Genomic DNA, 19,742 nt, shown 5'->3' with positions numbered 1-19,742 from the left:
TCTAAAAATCTAATAAAATTAATGAGAACAAAGAATTCAAGAAACAAAAATGCTATTGAACTTCTTATACTTCCCCACTCTCCATAGGGTTGCAATGAGGAGCTCGGAGCTGCTGTACATCTATGGTAGCCTTGATCCACGTGTGAGGGCGCTTGTGTTCAGTATACGCTGCTGGGCCCGTGTGCATGGAATCACAAGCACTATTCCTGGATCTTGGATTACTAACTTCTCACTCACCATGATGGTCTTGTTTTTCTTGCAAAAAAGGAACCCTCCTATTATTCCAACACTAGACCAGCTAAAGAATCTTGCAGGTAAGGTGGTTCTGTGTATTACCCAGTAGAGGCCAACTAAATTTCGATTTCGGTTTTAAAATCCATGTTTGGCCTTAATATTTCAGTTTCATTCAAAAATGTTTGTGCATTTTTACCTGGAACCAAAAACATGTGCGAGCCCCCCCCCCGGTGGCAGCCCTCCTTGAACTCACCCCACGGTGGTAACTAGAGGCCAACAAAACTAGTGGTTTTGGTTTCAACCGAATCCACAGCCAGAATTCACCACTCTGTTTTGGCTGGAAGTGAAACCAAAAATATTGTGCCTGGCCAGACACGCACACCCTATCCCGGCAGAAGATATACACCCACCCGCTGCAGAAAATGAGTCCCCTTCTGTTGGAGACCTGGTCCCTTGGGCCACCTGACACCCCCAGACACACCCTGTAGGACCTCTCCAGGTCTACCTTAACAAGCCGTGATGGTCTAGTGGCCTCTTCCCAGTATTTCTGCTCAGTGGAAATGGCCACCGAGACTTCTTGCAGTAGGCTCACAAGACAGGTGTGGGAGGTTCTGGCAGCTATTTTGAGATTGGCACTGACATAAGCAGGAGCGACTTGAGATTGGCACCAGCGTAAGCAAGAGCAATTTCAAAATGACTGCAAGAATCTCCCGTGGCAGTCTTGGTATCCATTTCCATTGAGCTTTGGCAGTGGGAAGAGGCCATTAGAACCCCAGCGCTTGTTAAGGTAAGGAGGAGCACAGAGGGACTTCTTTTCTGCAGGGGGGGGGGGGAGACATGTCTTCTACTGTTGGGTGGCCCGAGGAGAGGTGGAAAGTGAAGGGCGGGGGGGGGGGGGAGTTTCAGTTTCTGGCAAAAATGCATTGGGGGCTGTTGGGGAAGGACAGTTTGTTTTTGGCTTCAACTTTTGCTGAAACCAGACACAGATTTACCAGTTTTGGACACGGATTCAATTTTAGCAGAAATCGAAGATCCTGTTTTTGGTCAGGCTCAACAAAATATTTTGCTTCTCTTTTGATAAACTTTTTTGTTTTTCCAGATGTGTAATTGTAACTGTGTATTCAGCGAGGAGTGACTTAACTAAGGCCAACACAGAGCCAACATCTTTGCTAGACAAAATGAGGCCCCTTTGATGAAGTATAGTTTTAAGAAAATGATGTTCTCCGAGGAAAAGCGGGCCATATTCTCACATGTGGGTAACATCATCTACATTGCCCTGTGTGGAGCTTATACAGATAAAAATAGCTTTTTTGAGTACATGCAGCATCCCAACTGCGCATGCATGAGTGCCTTCCTGCCCACCACTACAGTGCGGGACCATCAATCTCCTCATCCGCTGTGATGAGAGGAAACAATGGTCCCATGCTCCTCACAGCATCTGGTGCGCACGCGTCTTTTTTTCAGGTTTTGTGCTTTCCCTTCTGATTTTTCTGCCGTGATTTTTTTTTTTTCTTTCTTTGGAAAGGTCCCTCTCCCTTCTCTTATACTTTTAGTTTATTTTTCCCCACTTTTAGGTTTCCCTTATTTTTTACGTACTCAGTGGGCCCTCTTAGGCCTGAGCTCTGTTTGGGTACTTCTACTTCGATTTGTCTGGTGTGTGCCCCTTTTTTAGTCACCATCGAGCCATTTGATTTGGCCGCGGCTGTTTTCCCTTCCATGTCATTGAAGGTCCCCAGTGGCTATAGGACTATCATTCTTGGTATCTTCACTGTTTGGAGCCTGAACATACTCCATCCAGCTGTGTTCTTTGTTTTCATATAAAGAAAAAAAACCCAGCTGGCCAGAGAGGGAGGCTCAAAGGGAAAAGATTTTTGGAGCCAGTCCGAAATCTCAGCGTTGGTATTGGCATTGACGGGAGTTGTATCAGCATCTGGTGCATCAGTCTGTATGGCTGTTTCAGGCACTGAGAGTGGATGCACATCGAGTGGGTCTGCCTCAACCCTAACGTCTGTGCAGGACTTTAGGGGCCAGTCACAATCTGACCTGACACAGAGGCGACGTGGGGATTAGATGACCGGCATCGATCTCCCTCAACAAATGGTGCCAGGAGCTCCAGGGCACCGAGGGATTCAGTCCCCGACAAGCATTAGCACCGGGTGGACCACCTCCTCTCTATACAGGTGGTGCTGATGCATGGGTTTTCATACAGCCAGGAACAGGCACCCGCCTCAAACCTGGCAGTTCAGCAGTCTGTCTCTGAGCTGGCACTCCAGCCTTTCTCGATGGCTTCTCTCAATGAGTGCATCCGGGCCATGCTTCCTGAGCTCTTGTTGGGGTTTTTACAGCAGTGTGCGTCAGTATCGGGGGTGCTTTCACCAACAGTGGATTTCCCTCTTTTTTTAAACCCTGCTAAGCTAACTGCTTTTACCATGTTCTCTGGCAACGCATTTCAGAGTTTAATTGCACGTTGAGTGAAGAAATATTTTCTCCAGTTTGTTTTAAATTTACTACTTTGCAGCTTCATTGTGTGCCCCCTAGTTGTAGTTTTTTTGGAATGAGTAAACAAGTAATTCACATAGACTTGGGAAAATCCACTGCTTTTTTCTAGGATAAGCAGCATAAAATCTGTTCTACTGTTCTGGGATCTTGCCAGGTACTTGTGATCTGGATTGGCCACTGTTGGAAACAGGATATTGGGCTTGATTCAGTCTGTTCCAGTATGGCAACACTTATGTTCTTATCCTCACCTTCACTGCTCACTACTGTCCGGAGCAACATTCTAGGCAGGTCCCTACAGGTCCTGCAGATTCTGTTCACTACTTAAAAGTCAACTCCGCCCTCCGGCCCTTTTTTTTCCACCAGGCTTACTATCTACTTAGTTACAAAATTGATTTTTATTGTGAGTCTGGTAGCTAGCAACATATGAGAATGTTATGACTACTTGTCCTCAGAGAAAGCTAAGATACTTACCTGTAACAGGTGTTCTCCAAGGACTGCAGGCATATATTCACATCCCTCCTGCCTCCCCTTGGAATTGTTTTCTTAGCCTTAGAACTGTACGGCTGGTCCTATGCTCGAGGATTGGGCACGAAGGCACCCATGCATGCGTGGTGGGGCACTGCCTCAAAGATTTAAAGTGACAGTGCGCTTGGCAAGGGTCTGCGCCGGCAAGGGCTCTGTGGATGATGTCAGACACATGTGAGAATATATATCTGCTGTCCTTAGAGAACACCTGCTACAGTTAAGTATCTTAGCTTTTCAGAGATTACAGGGGTTTTATTCATAACTAATTGTGCCTTAATTAGAGACACTTCAAATGAAACATGCTCCCATACTCATTAAATAATGGCAGACTTTAATCTTTATAATGACACTAGTATTGGAGGACCACAATAATAGTAACATTATGAACTGGATTTGAGTCACCATAATGACCCTTTTCCAAAAGTACCCGAGTTTGCTGATGGGCTGTTTCCTCATGGGGGATTGGGGTGGGGTGGTTTACATCCACTGATCAGTATTACTACTTAGGTTTAACAAAAGTGTGCTTATACTAGAAAATCCTGGAAAAACCATGTTGCACAAAAGGGCACATAATGGAATCTTAATTGTGTTCCTCCTCTAATCCTACTATAGAATTGAACAGTGACCGACGTGCTGCGCATGCGTCACTATGCCGCCGCTACCACCCCCCCAACCCCATGAGGTCGACGCCGCAAGGTCTGACCAACGTGCCTTGAAACGTGGTTGCAGTGAAATCTGGATTGGCCCCCCCTCCAGCCACCCAGCGATTCTCTTCACTCCCCTGATTACCTCCGTTGAAGCGGCCGTGTCATTGAAAGCCCTGCCCGTCTCTAGCCTGCCCTTCGAGTTCGTTCCCTCAGAGTCCCACCTTCTGACGTTATTTCCTCTTTCCGTGAGGGCGGAACTCTGAGGGACTGAGGGAACGAACTCGAAGGGAAGGCTAGAGAGGGCAGGGCTTCCAATAATGCGGCTGCTTCGACGGAGGTATCAGGGGAGCGAGGAGAATCGCTGGGTGGCTGGAGGGGGGGGGGCAGGGGAGCGAGGAGAATCGCTGGGTGGCTGGAGGAGGGCAGGGGAGAGAGGAGAATCGCTGGGTATGGGTGGCTGGACGGGAGCAGGGGAGCGAGGAGAATCGCTGGGTGGCTGGAGGGGGGGCAGGGGAGAGGAGAATCGTTGGGTGGCTGGAGCGGGGGCAGGGGAGCGAGGAGAATCGCTGTGTATGGGTGGCTGGAGGGAGGGCAGGGGAGAGAGGAGAATCGCTGGGTGGCTGGAGGGGGGGGGGGCAGGGAAGCAAGGAGAATTGCTGGGCGGCACAGGCAAACGAAGGCAGTGGTGGGAAGTAAACGGGGTACGCACGGCTACGCCACACACACATATTCTCTCTCTCTCTCTCTCTCACACTCTCAGACAGACGGACACACACACACTTTCTCTCTCTCTCTGTCACACACATACACAAAATATTACAACAATAAGGGACATCGAAAATCACATAAGTGTACTATAGACATCAACTCACATTACGTTCATCAACTTTTAAATTACATTTCAGAAATAAAAAATCTTGCCCGTTTTAATGGGCTTTAACGACTTGTATATATTCAGTGTAGAAAATATGACGGTTGCAGCAAGCCAAAGTCCAGAATCAATTCCTATAGACATACATTGTTCCAGTCACAAATGTAATGAAATTCAGTTTTAGTAACTGAGAGTATTGTAAGTCTCTAGATCAGGATAGCTGAGAAATGTAAATATATTCACTATACAAGGTCCCTAACTCAGGCCTGATCTGTTTCATGACTCTATTTAATAGCATCTATCTAATATAAGACTCATGCTTTCTACTTAACTGTATTTCCTTTTTAGGTGCTGCCGATAAACACATAGTTGAAGGCAACGACTGTACATTTGTTAGTGATTTGAGCCAAATTAAGCTTTCTGAAAATACAGAGACGTTAGGTAAGTAAAGACTGTTTAGTCCTCTTTGATCAGTAACTTCTGATAATTGGGGTATTTAGTATTTTTTGACTTGTGGCTTTTGACAGTCATTAGCTCTCAGGAGGAGAGATTGAAATAATCTATAATGTTAGCCTTCATACATTATGAATAGTTAATTCCCTAAAAATACCCCGATTCATTAACTTTAATTCAGTGTTCTGACTAATTGGACTGCTTGGCCTCAGAATTAATCATCCTGTTTAGGCTTATAATTCAGCAGTAATAATTTATCAAGGACATTTCATAGAGGTTAGATGAGATGCAATGAGGTGGCATCCATGCAAGAGAGAGCCAGGATCCTTTATTAGGGTGTTAAAACAGGAAGCATCTACTTTGGAAGTCATCAATAGTGTTGCACTGTAAATTGTTACATGAAAGCTGAAATTATCATTCTAGTTCTAGTTTGAAAAGCTGACTTTGAATGGTCATGTTGAACACCAGAGAGGTAGTGATGTAAACAGTATGCGGATATTGGCTTTGTAGGTCCCTCCCATGTAGTTTATTGTAGTAAATGTCGAGTACCGTTCTGCTCTATTTTCATGGCATATGGAAGAAAAGAGAGAAAATTACCTTAATTAACAACTGAGTTATGTCAGACTGGATGCTCCCATTATACCCTTGGAGGTAGCAGTGGTACTTTAAAGCCTTGACATCCAGTAAATCTCTGGAATTGGATTGCTTCTCTAATAGTTTTTATAAGGGCTTTGGTGCCCAATTATCACCTAGTATGGTCAAAATATGTAATTCATTACGAGATACCCAGAAAATACCAGATTTAATGAACATAGTGGATATTAATATCCTTTGCAAACAAGGAAGGGACAGAACCTGCAGCGGCTCTTATCGCCTTGTCTCGTTAATTAATATTGACCTTGAAATTCTGGCAAAGCTGCCAACCAACAGATTGACACCATTACCCTGGCCTTATAAACTCAGTTCAAGTAAGATTCATGCCAGGTCAACAGATTCTGGACAATATAAAGAGAATAATTAATATTCTCCGTGGACAAGCAGGCTGCTTGTTCTCACTGATGAGTGACGTCCACGGCAGCCCCCTCCAACCGGAAACTTCACTAGCAAAGGCCTTTGCTAGTCCTCACGCACCGATGCGCACCGCACATGCGCGGCCGTCTTCCCGCCCGAATCGGCTCGTGTTCGTCAGTCTTCTTTTGTCCGCGCTCGGGACGGTCGTATTTTACCGCCGTTTCGTGCCCCTAAAGTTGACCCTTGTGCGTCTTTGCGATTTTCGCTACAAAAAAAAAAAAAGAGAGACCAATAGGTCTTTACCCTTTTCCCGTGTTTCCAGCTTTTTCCAGAGTAAGTTTCCTTTCGCTTTCGGGACCGGCCTATTTGGCCTCGATCCGTGTTTTTCTCCCTTCTTTTTGGTGCCCTTCGTCGTCATCGCGAATTTTGATTTCGTCAGCGTGATTTTTCCGCCCATGTCATCGAAGTCTTCCAGCGGCTTCAAGAAGTGCACCCAGTGCGCCCGGGTAATCTCGCTCACTGATAGGCACACTTCGTGTCTTCAGTGTCTGTGGGCTGGGCACCGCCCGCAGGCCTGCAGTCTTTGTGCTCTTTTAAAAAAGAGGACTCAGGTAGCGAGATTGGCCCAGTGGAACGTGTTGTTCTCGGGCTCTTCGACGACAACAGCACGGGCATCGAGTGCATCGACGTCGACAGCATTGAAGTCTTCGGCATCGGCATCGACTGCATCGAGGCCTCTACCTTCGGCATCGACTGCATCGAGGCCCCTACCTTCGGCATCGTCGGTACCGAGGTATCGAAAGGTTGCGTCTATGTCGGTGGTACCGGGACCTCCGCTGTTGCTGATGTCGTCGGACGGTGGTGCTTCGTCTGGAGTGCAGGTGAGGGCTGTCCATTCCCCTGCTGGTGGTGGTGAGCCTTCGGGTGGGTCTCCCCCTGCCCTGAGGGCTCCTGTGGTACAGCCCCCCCCGAGATCGACCTTCTTCGGCCTCGGCCCCGAGGAAGCGACGGCTGGATTCTACGTCCTCCTCGTCGGTACCGGGAAGCTCCGGTGACATGCTTCGCTTGAAGAAGTCTAAGAAGCATCGTCACCGGTCTCCTTCCCGTCTCGGTACCGAGAGCTCTGGGTCACCGAGGCAGTCGGCACCCAGTAGGCATCGGCACCGGGAGGACCGCTCACCCTCTGTTCAGGAGGTGTCGATGCGCTCCCCCTTGGACAGCCCGGGACAGCTTCCACGCCCGGAACAGACTGTGACATCGACGCCTCCATCGGCTTCTCAGTCTTTCTCCACAGCCGCTCTGCACGAGAGTCTCCGGGCCGTTCTTCCAGAGATTCTGGGAGAGCTGTTGCGCCCTTCCCCTCCGGTACCGGGGGTGCTTGCGCCTCCGGTACCGTCGAGTGAGGCGCCGGCTGGCCCCTTGCCCGAGGTGAGGTCTCCGGTACCGGCTACGGCCACCTCCCAGGCAGACTCCCCGACGACGTCGGCGGAGTGAGCTTTGCCGATGCTGGCGAGGGAGTCTACCTCTCGACGCTCCTACCGTGGCCGTGTTTCCATGGAGTCGAGTCGGGCACGGCTTCAGATGCAGGTTCGTGAACTTGTGTCTGATACCGATGGTGAGGCCTCGTGGGAGGAGGAGGAGGACATCAGATATTTCTTTGACGAGGAGTCTGATGGCCTTCCTTCTGATCCCACTCCCTCCCCTGAAAGGCAGCTTTCTGCTCCCGAGAGTCTGTCTTTTGCGGCCTTTGTCCGGGAGATGTCTACGGCCATCCCCTTCCCGGTGGTTGTGGAGGATGAGCCCAGGGCTGAAATGTTTGAGCTCTTGGACTATCCTTCTCCACCTAAGGAAGCGTCCACAGTACCCATGCATCATGTCCTAAAAAAGACATTGCTGGCGAACTGGACCAAGCCACTAACTAATCCCCACATTCCCAAGAAGATCGAATCCCAGTATCGGATCCATGGGGACCCAGAGCTGATGCGCACTCAGTTGCCTCACGACTCTGGTGTGGTGGATCTGGCCCTAAAGAAGGTTAAGAGTTCTAGAGAGCATGCTTCGGCGCCCCCAGGCAAAGACTCCAGAACCTTAGACTCCTTTGGGAGGAAGGCCTATCATTCCTCTATGCTCGTGGCCAAGATTCAGTCCTAACAGCTCTACACGAGCATCCATATGCGGAACAATGTGCGGCAGTTGGCGGGCTTGGTGGACAAGCTCCCTCCTGAGCAAGCCAAGCCGTTTCAGGAGGTGGTCAGGCAGCTGAAGGCGTGCAGAAAATTCCTGGCCAGAGGGGTATATGATACCTTTGATGTTGCGTCCAGGGCCGCTGCTCAAGGTGTGGTGATGCGCAGACTCTCATGGCTGCGTGCCTCCGACCTGGAGAATAGGATCCAGCAGCGGATTGCGGACTCCCCTTGCTGAGCGGACAACATTTTTGGAGAAAAAGTCGAAGAGGTGGTAGAACACCTCCACCAGCGGGATAACGCTTTCGACAAATTCTCCCGCCGGCAGCCTTCAGCATCTACCTCCTCAGGTAGACGTTTTTATGGGGGAAGGAGGACTGTTCCCTACTCTTCTGGTAAGCGTAGGTACAATCCTCCCTCTCGACAGCCTGCGGCACAGGATAAGCCCCAACGCGCTCGCTCTCGTCAGCAGCGTGCGCCTCAGCAAGGCCCCTCAGCTCCCCAGCAAAAGCAGGGGGCGAGCTTTTGACTGGCTCCAGCAGAGCATAGCCGACATCAACGTGTCCGTGCCGGGCGATCTGCTGGTCGGGGGGAGGTTGAAAGTTTTTCACCAAAGGTGGCCGCTTGTAACCTCCGACCGTTGGGTTCTTCAAATAGTCCGGCAAGGATACACCCTCAATTTGGCCTCGAAGCCTCCAAATTGCCCACCAGGAGCTCAGTCCTACAGCTTCCAGCACAAGCAGGTACTTGCAGAGGAACTCTCCGCCCTTTTCAGCGCCAATGCGGTCGAGCCCGTGCCATCCGGGCAAGAAGGGCTGGGATTCTATTCCAGGTACTTCCTTGTGGAAAAGAAAACAGGGGGGCTGCGTCCCATCCTAGACCTAAGGGCCCTGAACATATATCTAGTCAAAGAAAAGTTCAGGATGCTTTCCCTGGGCACCCTTCTTCCCATGATTCAGGAAAACGATTGGCTATGCTCTCTGGACTTGAAGTGCGCCTACACGTATATCCCGATATTGCCAGCTCACAGGCAGTATCTGCGATTTCAGCTGGGCACACGTCACTTCCAGTACTGTGTGCTACCCTTTGGGCTCGCCTCTGCGCCCAGGGTGTTCACGAAGTGTCTGGCTGTAGTAGCAGCAGCGCTTCGCAGGCTGGGAGTGCATGTGTTCCCTTATCTTAACGATTGGCTGGTGAAGAACACATCCGAGGCAGGAGCTCTACAGTCCATGCAGATGACTATTCGACTCCTGGAGCTACTGGGGTTTGTGATAAATTATCCAAAGTCCCATCTTCTCCCAGTACAGAGACTCGAATTCATAGGAGCTCTGCTGGATTCTCGGACGGCTCGTGCCTATCTTCCGGAGACAAGGGCCAACAATCTGTTGTCCCTCGTCTCCCGGGTACAAGCGTCCCAGCAGATCACAGCTCGGCAGATGTTGAGATTGCTTGGCCACATGGCCTCCACAGTTCATGTAACTCCCATGGCTCGTCTTCACATGCGATCTGCTCAATGGACCCTAGCTTCCCAGTGGTTTCAAGCTGCTGGGGATCTAGAAGACGTGATCCACCTGTCCACGAGTTTTCTCAAATCCCTGTATTGGTGGACGATTTGGTCCAATTTGACTCTGGGACACCCTTTCCAAATTCCTCAGCCACAAAAAGTGCTGACTACGGATGCGTCTCTCCTGGGGTTGGGAGCTCATGTCGATGGGCTTCACACCCAGGGAAGCTGGTCCCTCAAGGAACGCGATCTGCAGATCAATCTCCTGGAGTCACGAGCGGTCTGGAACGCTCTGAAGGCTTTCAGAGATCGGCTGTCCCACCAAATTATCCAAATTCAGACAGACAACCAGGTTGCCATGTATTACATCAACAAGCAGGGGGGCACCGGATCTCGCCCCCTGTGTCAGGAGGCCGTCAGCATGTGGCTGTGGGCTCGCCGTTACGGCATGTTGCTCCAAGCCACATATCTGGCAGGCGTAAACAACAGTCTGGCCGACAGATTGAGCAGGATTATGCAACCTCACGAGTGGTCGCTCAACTCCAGAGTAGTGCGCCAGATCTTCCAGGTGTGGGGCACCCCCTTGGTAGATCTCTTTGCATCTTGAGCCAACCACAAGGTCCCTCAGTTCTGTTCCAGACTTCAGGCCCACGGCAGACTGGCATCGGATGCCTTCCTCCTGGATTGGGGGGACGGCCTGCTGTATGCTTATCCTCCCATACCTCTGGTGGGGAAGACTTTGTTGAAACTCAAGCAAGACCGAGGCACCATGATCCTGATTGCTCCTTTTTGGCCGCGTCAGATCTGGTTCCCTCTCCTTCTGGAGTTGTCCTCCGAAGAACCGTGGAGATTGGAGTGTTTTCCGACCCTCATCACACAGAACGAAGGGGCGCTTCTACATCCCAACCTCCAGTCTCTGGCTCTCACGGCCTGGATGTTGAGAGCGTAGACTTTTCCTCTTTGGGTCTGTCGGAGGGTGTCTCCCGTGTCTTGCTTGCTTCCAGAAAAGATTCCACTAAGAGGAGTTACTTCTTTTTATGGAGGTTTGCCGTCTGGTGTGACAGCAAGGCCTTAGGTCCTCGCTCCTGTCCTACACAGACCCTGCTTGAATACCTTCTGCACTTGTCTGAGTCTGGTCTCAAGACCAACTCTGTAAGGGTTCACCTTAGTGCAATCAGTGCATACCATTACCGTGTGGAAGGTAAGCCGATCTCAGGACAGCCTTTAGTTGTTTGCTTCATGAGAGGTTTGCTTTTGTCAAAGCCCACCGTCAAGCCTCCTACAGTGTCATGGGATCTCAATGTCATTCTCACCCAGCTGATGAAACCTCCTTTTGAGCCACTGAATTCATGCCATCTGAAGTAGTTGACCTGGAAGGTCATTTTCTTGGTGGCAGTTACTTCAGCTCGTAGAGTCAGTGAGCTTCAAGCCCTAGTAGCTCATGCTCCTTATACCAAATTTCATCATAATAGAGTAGTCCTCCGCACTCATCCTAAGTTCTTGCCAAAGGTGGTGTCGGAGTTCCATCTGAACCAGTCAATTGTCTTGCCAACATTCTTTCCCCGTCCTCATTCCTGCCCTGCTGAACGTCAGCTGCACACATTGGACTGCAAAAGAGCATTGGCCTTCTATCTGGAGCGGACACATTCCAACAGACAGTCCGCCCAAATGTTTGTTTCTTTTGATCCCAACAGGAGGGGAGTGGCTGTGGGGAAATGCACCATATCCAGTTGGCTAGCAGATTGCATTTCCTTCGCTTACGCCCAGGCTGGGCTGGCTCTTGAGGGTCATGTCACGGCTCACAATGTTAGAGCCATGGCAGCGTCAGTGGCCCACTTGAAGTCAGCCACTATTGAAGAGATCTGCAAAGCTGCGACGTGGTCATCTGTCCACACATTCACATCTCATTACTGCCTGCAGCAGGATACCCGACGCGACAGTCGGCTCGGGCAGTCAGTGCTTCAGAATCTGTTCGGGGTTTAGAATCCAACTCCACCCCCCTAGGCCCATGTTTATTCTGTTCCAGGCTACACTCTGTTAGTTGGATAAATTGTTAGGTCAATCTCAGTTATGTCCTCGCCATTGCGAGGCCCAATTGACCATGTTTGTTGTTTTGAGTGAGCCTGGGGCCTCGGGATACCCCATCAGTGAGAACAAGCAGCCTGCTTGTCCTCGGCGAAAGCGAATGCTACATACCTGTAGAAGGTATTCTCCGAGGACAGCAGGCTGATTGTTCTCACAAACCCGGCCGCCTCCCCTTTGGAGTTGTGTCTTCCCTTGTCTTTGTCTTGCTACATATGGGACTGACGAACGTGAGCCGGTTCGGGCGGGAAGACGGCCGCGCATGCGCGGTGCGCATCGGCTCGCGAGGACTAGCAAAGGCCTTTGCTAGTGAAGTTTCCGGTTGGAGGGGGCTGCCGTGGACGTCAGCCATCAGTGAGAACAATCAGCCTGCTGTCCTCGGAGAATACCTTCTACAGGTATGTAGCATTCGCTTAGTGTGAGTGGCCCAGCATGAGAGAATCCCAATGATTCTTTTAGCTGTAGACATTGAAAAAGCGTTCCGGGTCCATTTGGATTTTATGCGTACAGTATTGGGAAAAGTGGGGGTAGGGTAAGTCTGTAAGCCTTGGATTGCCTTTCTTTATGTGGCTCTGATAAAATGAAACATATATGTGCAGCTTCCCTCTAGGTAGTCATTAGGCAGGGGTGTCCCTTATTGCTGCTCCTTTTCGCCCTCAAAATGGAACCATTCGCCTAAACAATAAGGTGGTGTGTAGATATTACTGGTGTTTTGGTAGATGTGCCACATAAATTTTCACTCTTTGCAGACAATCTAGGAAAGTACTTAATTACTGATTACAGTTATCAGTTCTAAGTAGCTGATTACTTTACTTTTTAACACAATGTGGATGCAAATAGAAATATGAAGATGGGGAGGAGATGACCTCATCAACAAAGGTAGCCGCTTGAGATTCCAACTCTTCACGCCCCGTTTCTTATCATCTATGAGTCTAAGCCATCAGTTGAGCAAAAGAACCCTCTATTAGTGACCAAAGACTTCTATTTTGCCAGTGTGGGAGTATGTCCTGTATGGCGAAAGGAGTGGATCTTAAGTAATCCTATGCCTCGGTAGTGCAGGCCCCGCAACCAGAGGTAGATTTCATGGTAATGGCGCAAGACAGGCCTTCCCAGCACGTGCTCCCTACCAGCACACACACCACAGCTCCATTGCTGGTTCCAGTGAGTGAATTGCGCCTTTGGTTTCAGGGGTAGCATTGTATGTTAAGGAGGGCCTTGAATCAAATAGACTAAAAATTCTACAGGACATGAAACACATATTGGAATCCCTATGGATTGAAATTCCATGTGTAAAGGGGAAAAGGATAGTGATAGAAGTGTACTACCGTCCACCTGTCCAGGATGAAGAGACAGATGTAGAAATGTTATCAGAAACTAGGGAGGCTAACAAACTGGGGAACACGATAATAATGGGTGATTTGAATTACCCCGATATTGACTGGATAAATGTAATATCAGTGCATGCTAGAGAAGTGAAATTCCTTGATGGAATTAAGGACTGCTTTATGGAGCAGCTGGTTCAGGAGCCAACAAGAGGAGGAACAATTCAAGATCTAGTCCTTTAGTGGAGCAAATGATCTGGTGCAGGAGGTAATGGTGTTAGGGCCTCTTGATAACAATGATTATAACATGATCAGATTTGATATAAGCTCTGGAGTAGATACACACAGGAAGAAGAACGGTTCAGCAAGGTTCACACTGACACATGAGCCAGTAACATCAGAGGTCACCTGATCTACTTGCTGTCAGCACATGCACACTTTGCTGGTAGGTCTGGTGACCTTTGATGTCACTGGCCCTTGTGTGTGTCAATCAGGCTTATTTTCGAAAGAGGACGCCCATCTTTCGACAAAAATCGGAAGATGGGCGTCCTCACAGGGCCGCCCAAATTGGCATAATCGAAAGCCGATTTTGGGCGTCCCCAACTGCTTTCCGTCACGGGGACGACCAAAGTTCACGGGGGCATGTCGGAGGCGTAGTGAAGGTGGGATTTGGGCATGCCTAACACATGGGCTTCCTCGACCCATAATGGGGAAAAAAGGGCATCCCTGACGAGCATTTGGACGACTTTACCTGGTCCTGTTTTTCTTACGACCACGGCACAAAAAGGTGCCCGAACTGACCAGATGACCACCGGAGAGAATCGGGGATCACCTCCCCTTATTCCCCAGTGGTCACTAACCCCTTCCCACCCTCAAAAAACAACTTCAAAAATATTTTGTGCCAGTTTGTGTGCCAGCCTCAAATGTCATACTCGGGTCCATCGCAGAAGTATAGAATATATGTATGAGAAATATAGAATGCCCCAATCTATCCACCCTATCAGATTAACTGTTCACTAGATTGTCCTCTAGATTGTACACTTGTCTTTAGATTGTTCTCTTGTCTTTTAGATTGTAAGCTCTTTGAGCAGGGACTGTCCTTCTATGTTTAAATTGTACAGCGCTGCGTAACCCTAGTAGCACTTTAGAAATGTTAGTAGTTAGTTAGAAGTATGCAGGTCCCTGGAGCAGTTTTAGTGGGTGCAGTGCACTTCAGGCAGGCTGACCCAGGCCCATCCCCCCCCCACCTGTTACACTTGTGGTGGTAAATGTGAGCCCTCCAAAACCCACCAGAAACCCACTGTACCCACATCTAGGTGCCCCCTTTCACCTGTAAGTGTTCTGGTAGTGGTGTACAGTTGTGGGTAGTGGGTTTTGGGGGGCTCAGCACACACGGTAAGGAAGCTATGTACCTGGGAGCAATTTCTGAAGTCCACTGCAGTGCCCCCTAGGGTGCCCGGTTGGTGTCCTGGCATGTCAGGGGGATCAGTGCAATATGAATGCTGGCTCCTTCTACGACCAAAGGGCTTGCATTTGGTTGTTTCTGAGATGGGCGTCCTTAGTTTCCATTATCGCTGAAAATCAGAAACGACCAAGTCTAGGAATGACCTAAATGTCAGGATTTGGGCGTCCCCGACAGTATTATCGAAACAAGAGATGGACACCCATCTTGTTTCGATAATACGGGTTTCCCCGCCCCTTTGCCGGGACATTTGGCAAAGACGTCCTCAGCAAAACTTGGGTGTCCCTTTCGATTATGCCCCTCAATGTGAGCCTTGCTGAGTCTGCCTGGGCAGAGAACAAGTGTGACTGCGCTGAATTATTAAAGGGAGGAGGAGGTGGTACTTGGATATGTTGGAGGACCCTGGGTAAGCAGTCACAGAAACCATGCAGACTCAGTTTGAAGGGAAGATGCTGGCAGTCACCAGTAACGTGAAGTAATCACCACATTATCAATCAAAATTAATTAACTATAGTAAAGCTGTTACTATAGTTAATATAGTAGTTTACAGAGTAATTGATTACTTGAAAAAAGTCATCAGTTACAGTAACACATTACTAGTAATGTGAAGCACACAACACTGTGAATGTTATATTGAAAGATGCCGTCCAGTCATTCCCTCATTTAAGCTTGCTTGGTAGAGGGTACATTTCAAAAGGACTATTCTGCCTAAATGATAATGGGAAATTGCTTGACACTGTCAAAGTGGGTCATAGCCATGGAATGGGAGAGTCTGAATTCTCTATCGGTTAATTAAGGGCCTCTTTTATCAAGCCGTGCTAGTAGCTCCTGGTGTGGTAATGCTGACGAGTCCCATTCACTTTTAATGGGCTCCATCGGCATTGCCACAGGGGAATTTCGAGTGTGGCTTGATAAGAGGCCCTAAGATATGTGCTACTTATAGAAGAACTTGCTGCATTAAGAGATAACACTGTATGCAAAAAGTTGGGATTGCTTACAACAGTATTTAATAACAACACATTTGAGAATACTTATGTGATATCTACTTGAGATTGGGAGTGGGGAGGCACGGGGTTATGTTTGACCTTTGACTTAAAGCTTAACAGAGTTTTTGTATTAGGACCAATACCATTTATTACTGTTCGTGTGTATCGAGAGGTTTGTTATCTTTCAGAAACCTAAAAATAATATAAGTAAAAAAAAAATCTTTCATTTTTTTTTTTTAGATGTACTTCTGAGTGAGTTTCTTGAATTTTATGGAAATTTTGCCTTCAACAAGAACTCTATAAATATTCGAAAGGTAAGTGTGTGTTACATGTTCTCCCTGCTCATTGTTCAAACAGCTTTAATATTTAGCAGTTTTATTATATTTAATCTGTGACTCACAGCCCCTAAATGGTCAGATTTCTAGTTAAAAATCACTTGTTGCACATTCAATTTCTGTAGTGAGGATGCATTGGTTGATTCTTGTAGGATGGGAAATCATTAAACAGTAACTTAAAGTAGAAAACATACAGATCCTGTTCACAGAAGCTCTGAAATGTGCTCAAGACCAGCACAAAATTGTGAACAGTCACTCCAAACTACATAAATAAGTAATGGAGGAAAAGGCCTCAGACCACTGGGATATGCACGATGTTTCAATGTTAGCAACCAGCAGGTAAAAAGTAATAATTGGCTCAAATACCACCAACCACCAAAGTGGGTCTGTACAAGCAAAATGTGTCACTAATCCAAAACACACAGGAACAATTTCAATCTTCAATTGTTGTATAGCCATAAAAATACACTTTTCTTCTCTGTCGAGTCTCAACGGGGACCTGTTTTGCCCACAGCTTCATTGAAGACAGGGACCACTTTATTTTGAGCCAAACATTTTATTTTTGCTGACTCACCAAATTAACCTATGCAAGAAAAGCAGGGAGAAAAGAGGTGTGCAAGAGGGAAGGATAGAGACAGCAGTATCCTTTTAAAACTGGTAAATTCTAAAGTGATTCTCTTACTTTCATTTTCTAACTCCCACCCTACTTAGATTTGCAGATCAAAATGATCTTTGCCACCCAAACGCACATCACCATGCTTAGAGAATATTTTAGCTTTTTTAAAATTAAGATTCTTAATTAAGAGCAGATATTATGGAGAAAATAATTTAGTTTTCTAATTTTTTTAACTGTAAAATGATATTCAGCAACAAAATGTATTACTATTCTGCATAATTGAGATATACTGTTATCCAGATGTTTGTCAGGTAGAATTAGTGGCTTGTATTCTGAGGTCATGGATGTATGATCAGAGACCTCATTTATACTGTTATGTTTTAGGATCATAACTTTGATTGCAAGCCACCAATCCTCCTTGAGAAAAAAAGACTATGTACAAGGGTTTGCATCATTTTTATTTGTAACTGCTTTTAAACAACCTTAATGATTCAGTAACCCAAATTGGTACGCAAACTAACAAATTAAAATCACAAACAAAATATAAAAATTACATTAATATAAAATGGAGGTTCTTAACCTGGTCCTCGGGGCACATCTTGCCAATCAGGTTTTTCAGGGTATCCACAATGTGTGAGAGAGATTTGCATACAATGAGGGCAGTAAGTACAAACGTATCTCATGGATGTTCATTGTGGATATCCTGAAAACACAACTGGCTCGGTGTGTCCTGAGGACTGAGTTGAGAACCACTGATCTAAAATTTAAAAAAAAAAAAATCTTAAATACAGGAAACCAAATTTACTGTACTCAGCAATCCATCTAGACTCTGAGCACTATGGAATAAACAAGCTTGAATTACCGTTCTATGATTTCAGTGAAAGCATGCTACTGTTGAAAATTCCCTTGCTGTAATTCTTGCATACACAAGTTCTCAACAAGAAGGAAGCTCTAGTAAAGTCTGCTGACTGCAAATGCTTAAGGCCCATATTCTTAAGAGCTCTGAAACAAGAGTCAAAATCTCAATCTGTACTCTTTGCTGAACAAGTAACCAGACAATGCGTCAAAGCAAAGCTTTCAATGGCTTACACTGAACAACCATTTGCCATTGACAGACACATATATTTTGTAAAGCCTAAAGTATGCTTCAGCCTCAGAACAAGGCCCACATGTAAGCTGTTAGAGTAATCAAGTTGAGGACTAATCAGGGCCTGTCTCACCAATTGAAGGAACCTATCCAAAAATAGACAAAGTTTGTGAATTTAAAAATCTTTACTATCCACACTTTTTATGATTCCAAATAAATGCGTCAAAAAGCGTCTAAATTCTTCAGATTCCTGTGGGGATACATACACTGTCTCAGCTTTGAATGAAATATGACAGGGTTGCAGTTTTGGATCTGGGAAGATAAGAATCTCCGTTTTGCCATTCAATACCAATCTATTGTCAGCCAACCACTGAAAAACATAAGTCAAACCATAATTAAGGTAAGGTAGCAAATACACCTTAGCTTCTTTCCAAGAAAACACCCTTTTTTATGTCATTTTACATCTCTAGCTTTAATCATCTGAGTGAAATCTCTTATAAGCATTTCACTTTTTTTTGTTAGAGATACCAGAATTTACAAATTGTTTTTCCCATTTCCAGGGTAAGGAGCAAAATAAACCTGCAGTTTCTCCATTATATATCCAGAATCCCTTCGAACAAACCCTCAACATAAGCAAGAATGTTAATCAGGCCCAGCTGGAGAGGTTTGTAGCTCTAGCCAGAGACAGTTCTTGGATACTACAGCAAGAAAATATGGGGCATCCCTCAATAGGAAGTACTCAGCCCTGGGGAATGGCAGCACTGCTGCTACCATCTGCGGCGCTTAGTGCAAACAAGGACAAGAAAAAAAGACAACGGGGACCTGCAAGTGAAAGAATTAAAAGCCTGTTGGAATCTTTGAAGACCAATCATCTAAGTGGAAATTCCACAGCTGATAATGGAAAAAGGACCTTCAGTACTCGAGCATGGTAACATTTATTGCACTACAAGAACTGCTACCAAATTGAAAAGAGCATCCTTGAGCATTCTTTCTACTAGAAATGAGATGGAGATGCTGTCTTTACCCTTCATTGCGCTAGAACTGGAAAGAGCGCTTAGCTTTCCATTCATAGTACCTCCCACTTGTCTTTCTCGTTAAAACAGCTTCTCCAATGAGTTGGAAGGCATTGCATTTTGGAGGATTTGTCTTTACAACAGATGTGGGTTGGGTAAAGCATATAAAACATGAAAACTGAGGAGAAACATTGCAGGAACACTCCTGAACAGATAAAAAACTGTGTTTTGGTAAGTGCCTGTTCAGCAATGTAGTTCCGCAAATGGGTCAGTATTTTAATAAACTATTTGAATGACACCCCACCACCACAGCTTGATTTAGTGGACATTATTTTAAATAAGACACTCTGTTGTCACAGTTTTCATTATTGTGTATGGTACAGATTGTAATAAAACAAACTGAACTGTTATGTCTTTTTATTTTTCTCATGTGTCCTGCATAAGGAATGAGTCCACAGGCCCAGCAATTGTACTGTACTATGGACAGGAATAATCGGCCAGACTGGATGGGCCAGTTGGAGTAATCTACTATGTTGCCATTAGCATTATTAAACTCAATTTACTATATTAAGTAAAAATTGTGAGGCTTACCACCAACATTTACTTCAGTTTGTAGATTTCATTCTTTCATCTTATACAGTAGTTTGGGGTGAAGGAAATATAAAATAGACAAAAGAATCCCTGGGTGGTGCGAATGAAGTTCACAGCACCAGATCCCAGGCTGGTTCTAATTGAGTTGGAGTGAAAAAGAGCACACAAGAATTTACAAGTCAAAAGGGGGAGAAAAAAAAATGTAAACCTTACCTCTGATTCAGATCCCACTGACAGTTCAGTAGAATTCATGCTATTTGAAGGGGTAATAAAATTTAAGGATTTGCTTTGACCACTGATTCATACCCTGATCAGCTTGAT

The 19,742-nt window shown here is 46.6% G+C and overlaps 1 protein-coding gene across 1 annotated transcript in view; it reads left to right on the top strand.

The window, feature by feature from the left end:
• MTPAP (mitochondrial poly(A) polymerase) overlaps positions 1-19,240 on the top strand; it is a 69,065-nt gene extending 49,825 nt beyond the window's left edge. The window contains exons 6-9 of the mRNA XM_030199267.1: positions 88-314; positions 5,125-5,217; positions 16,020-16,093; positions 18,378-19,240. Of these exons, the coding sequence (XP_030055127.1) occupies positions 88-314; positions 5,125-5,217; positions 16,020-16,093; positions 18,378-18,749 (766 nt within the window). The 3' untranslated portion in view covers positions 18,750-19,240. The remainder of the gene's footprint in view (positions 1-87; positions 315-5,124; positions 5,218-16,019; positions 16,094-18,377) is intronic.
• The last annotated feature ends 502 nt before the right edge of the window (positions 19,241-19,742 follow it).

This window comes from Microcaecilia unicolor, chromosome 1, assembly GCF_901765095.1.
Source record: "Microcaecilia unicolor chromosome 1, aMicUni1.1, whole genome shotgun sequence".
In the NCBI taxonomy this organism is placed as follows: Eukaryota; Metazoa; Chordata; class Amphibia; order Gymnophiona; family Siphonopidae; genus Microcaecilia; species Microcaecilia unicolor.
This window is presented reverse-complemented; position numbering and strand designations above follow the sequence as displayed.